General features: G+C 45.5%; 1 protein-coding gene across 1 annotated transcript in view; it reads right to left on the bottom strand.

Annotated features, from left to right (window-relative positions):
- Positions 1-1,672: 1,672 nt before the first annotated feature.
- myo5b (myosin VB) overlaps positions 1,673-4,089 on the bottom strand; it is a gene marked incomplete at its 3' end in the record, with an annotated part of 45,750 nt that continues 43,333 nt past the window's right edge. The window contains 5 exon segments of the mRNA XM_014033419.1: positions 1,673-1,847; positions 2,206-2,500; positions 2,703-2,853; positions 2,939-3,028; positions 3,114-3,265. Coding sequence (XP_013888873.1) covers positions 1,673-1,847; positions 2,206-2,500; positions 2,703-2,853; positions 2,939-3,028; positions 3,114-3,265 — 863 coding nt within the window.

Genomic DNA, 4,089 nt, shown 5'->3' with positions numbered 1-4,089 from the left:
GCCTGGGCCTGAAGGCAACCTATTGTACATGTTTTTGTGTTGTGTTTTGTTCCTGTAACTCATCTGACACTTCTCCCTTAATCCTTAGAACAAAGACCAGACTTCCTGTCGCCAGTTAATTTGTTCATCACCTCTTTCAGAATAAGACTGGAACAAACATTGTTTGACATCGAAGGACCCTGATGTTAAACAAGAAGAGACAAAACATCAAAAGACTCCATCAGATTTATCTGTGGGTCAGCAGCGCCACCCTGTGGACATTTTATTTTTCACCCATGTTTTCCTTTTATAACTATAAAAAGCATCTGTGAAGCGTCAAAACAATACCTTGGTGCTCTGATTTAATTACTGTAATAATCATGACATTGTTTAAGTAACTTGATCTGTGTTGATTAAATATTACTCTGTTCTTCTGTTACATGTCCTGATAGGTCATGTGACCACCGCAGAAAGTTTTAACCAATGAGAAGTTCCGTTGTGAACAAGGAGTTTTTCATTGTTCTGCCATGTGTGGWGTTCTAAGAAGCGTTTGAGGAGAGAGAGTAGTTTTCAGCTCCAGCTTCCCCCATCCMGGGGCGAGGCCATTCCTTTTTCCAACTTTATTTCCTTTTTGTAGTTTAATCTGAAGGAACTTATCAGGAAGGAGATTTACATTGATTAAAACGATGAGGCTGATTTAATTCAAGTCGGACGACCACCAGTGTGCCCGCAAGGAACGCAGCCGCCACGGTGCCCTGGACAACATCTCCAGTGAATGCAGCCGGCAAACCAGATGACCAGGGAACTTCTACACAGCTAAGTCACAGACTCGGTTGGACTTCACGTGCCACCCAATTAGCATAGAAGTATCCATTCTGGCGTCTACAAACTTTGCCGGTAGGAAATATCTTGCTTAATTAATCTGATGGTGTGTTCAAAGACTTAAATCAGATCAGATTATATCAATGTTCATTCTTCTTCCCCTGAGCTCCCTCTTTGTTGCTGTAGGCTTAGAAATAGCGAGTTTGTGTCTCACTGAAGTATGTGTAGAAAGTTATTCACATGGTAGCCATGTCAGATTAATTACGTCACTTCTCGATCAAGTTTACGGAACTGATTATAAAGTGTGTTTTTGTCTTGAGAAATGAYKTGTAATGCATATATTTCCCTCTGAACCTCATTTTAAATAATATACGGATGAATTTCCAAATGTGATTTGTCTCCGTCAGTGTGTTTCCTTGTCTCACACCGTCATTAAACTGAAAGAATTAAACGCCTTCATATTTAGAGACTGAATATTAAGAGAAAGTTTTTCTGAAGTTTTACTACAAAAACTTTAGTGGTGCCTCGAGGAAAAAGATAATTTGCATATTTAAATAATTCACAAATTATCCATTTTAGAATTTTAGCKTTTAAAACCCCTACACACCAAGTAATGACCCAAAAATCAGACGATGCGTTCACTGACCTGTTACTGAATCAGACGGTGCGTTCACTGACCTGTTACTGAATCAGACGGTGCGTTCACTGACCTGCTACTGAAGTGGACGGTGCGTTCACTGACCTGTTACTGAATCAGACGGTGCGTTCACTGACCTGTTACCGTTTTCGGACGGTGTGTTCACTGACCTGTTCCTGAATCAGACGGTGCGTTCACTGACCTGTTCCTGAATCAGACGGTGCGTTCACTGACCTGCTGCGTGTTGAGGGCTGTGCAGAGCGAGCAGATGGCCTCGGCGTCCTGGGACGTCTTCTTCTTCACCTGCAGCAGCTGGGCGGCCTGGATGATGGGCTCCAGCGTGGCTGCAGCTTTGCTCTGGAACAGGTTGTTGGCCCGGAGCCACTCCTCCAGCTGACTCGTGTTGTACCTGACCCACAAACACAGAACCAACCGGTTCAGAGACTCTTCAGATGATTTTTGTCTTGTTTTCTGACTCTGCTCTCTGAAAGGAGACAACATGTGGGTCTGGTTTCTGACCCTTCACTTTGCAGAGGAAATGTTTTATTGTTCTTTAACCATTAAATTCAGCTTCACTTTAGTAAAATTCATTTTCARATTCTTCACATTCAGATTCAATCTGAGAAATTCTAATTCAGTTCCTGCTGACACAAGATTTATCCCGCAGGACTCCTGCCTGCCCAGAGGAAGACCAACCCTTTGTTTGGCTTGGTCTGGGTCCAGATGGAGGACCTGGGCGTGACAGACCCCACAGACCGGTCCAGTACCTGAGCTGCATGCCGGTGCTCCAGGAGCAGACGTCTTTACGCAGCAGCAGGTTGTTCAGGGTGATGGCGTTGATGTTGTGGAAGAGCTGTTTGACCACCTGGTTCACAATCTCAGGGTCCAGTCCATGGTCCCGCATGATACTGTTGAACTGGCTCAGCTGTCGAATCAGAGTCTGCAGGGTGAAGCTGGCCGGTCCGTCAGCGTCCATGTCCAGGCTGGACGAGCGGTTCCTGTAGCCCATCGGCTTCACGCCCGCCAGGCTCGGGATGCTCTCACTCTCCAACATGGCTGACACTGAGAGGAGGAGTCAGAGGTACAGGGAGGAGTCAAAGATAAGGAGAGGGGAGGAGTCAGAGGCACAGGGAGGAGTCAAAGATAAGGAGAGGGGAGGAGTCAGAGGCACAGGGAGGAGTCAAAGATTAGGAAAGGGGGAGGAGTTAGAGGTGGGAGGACTCAGAAACTGACCAATGACTGATGGAAAACAGCAAGAACTCACCAATCATTGGCTGAATGATGCCTTCAGCCACTTTGATGAGCTGCTGGTAGATCTGGATGCACAGGTCACTCAGAACCTGCCGGTACTCGGCCAGGTCGAAGTTCTTCAAACAGTGTTCGTTTTGTTTGGGGGTGTTCTGAGTCATGAAGGACTGAAGGGGAAAGAACACATGACCTTAGACAGGAAGTGAGAGGGAATGTTGTTTACCTGGTGTTTACCTGGAGCTCAGACCTCACCTCATCTCCACTGTACTGTTTCAGGCAGTGCAGCAACCGGCTGCTGTTAGCCAACCAGAACGACATCATCTCAAAGTCCTCGTTGTTCCTCTGCAGAACCAAGCAGAACACTGGTGATGTAACACTCTACTACAGGTGTGTGACATCAGACAGGTGTGTGTTGTGGAGGCCAGACCTTTAGGACCTTCTTGATGGCGTTGATGGTGGAGGTAAGCAGAGACTCCACCTTCTGGTCATCATTGATGTAGTCAGCGTGGCGGATGCACATGAACAGGATGTAGGCAGGCAGACAGGGGACTGTGGCCGACACYGAGCTGGGTTTCATGTCTGATGGAACAAACACACATTTTCACATCACCTGATCAATTAGTTACTTTGTAGGAACTTAAACAGAAACAAAAACTTGTGATTTTTTGAGAACACTTTTGAAAAGTTCAACTTTGTTTTAAGGGTCTCAGAAAGAGGCATGGCCAAATTAACTCAAGTAACAAAATCTCCAAAATGCACATGTTTGATCAAAGTTTTATCTTCAACACGTCAACAGTTTGTGAAAATATCTGACCATCTCCTTAGCTCCACCCACTAAGAACAGGGAGCAATATGTTTACTTGTGGACATTGTTCTCAGATGTAAAAAAATTGAGTAGGTCCTCTGGATGTTTGGTCACTCTTTCAAGAGACTTYTTCAGTCTGAGAGGTTCCTGGTAAACTCAGCCATATAAGCAGTGTCTTGACATGGTGGACAAACAGGTTTAACAATGACAATCAACCTAAAGATCACTAGGACCATGATCATCAGCCTAAAGGTCACTAAGACCCTGACCATCAGTCTAAAGGTCACTAAGACCCTGACCATCAGTCTAAAGGTCACTAGGACCCTGACCATCAGTCTAAAGATCACTAGGACCATGATCATCAGCCTAAAGGTCACTAGGACCCTGACCATCAGTCTAAAGATCACTAGGACCATGATCATCAGCCTAAAGATCACTAGGACCCTGACCATCAGTCTAAAGATGACTAGGACCCTGACCATTTGCCTGAAAATCACTAGGGCACTGACAATGTGTTGTCGGCGGTGGCGGCAGATGTATGTAGCTGTGCAGTATCGCTGCAGGAAAATACATCCCATTTGTCTTTACAGGCATCTGC

This window comes from Austrofundulus limnaeus, unplaced genomic scaffold (genome assembly GCF_001266775.1).
Source record: "Austrofundulus limnaeus strain Quisiro unplaced genomic scaffold, Austrofundulus_limnaeus-1.0 Scaffold1730, whole genome shotgun sequence".
NCBI classification, from domain to species: domain Eukaryota; kingdom Metazoa; phylum Chordata; class Actinopteri; order Cyprinodontiformes; family Rivulidae; genus Austrofundulus; species Austrofundulus limnaeus.
Note: the sequence above shows the minus strand (reverse complement) of the source record. Positions and strands in the feature narration are given on the sequence as shown.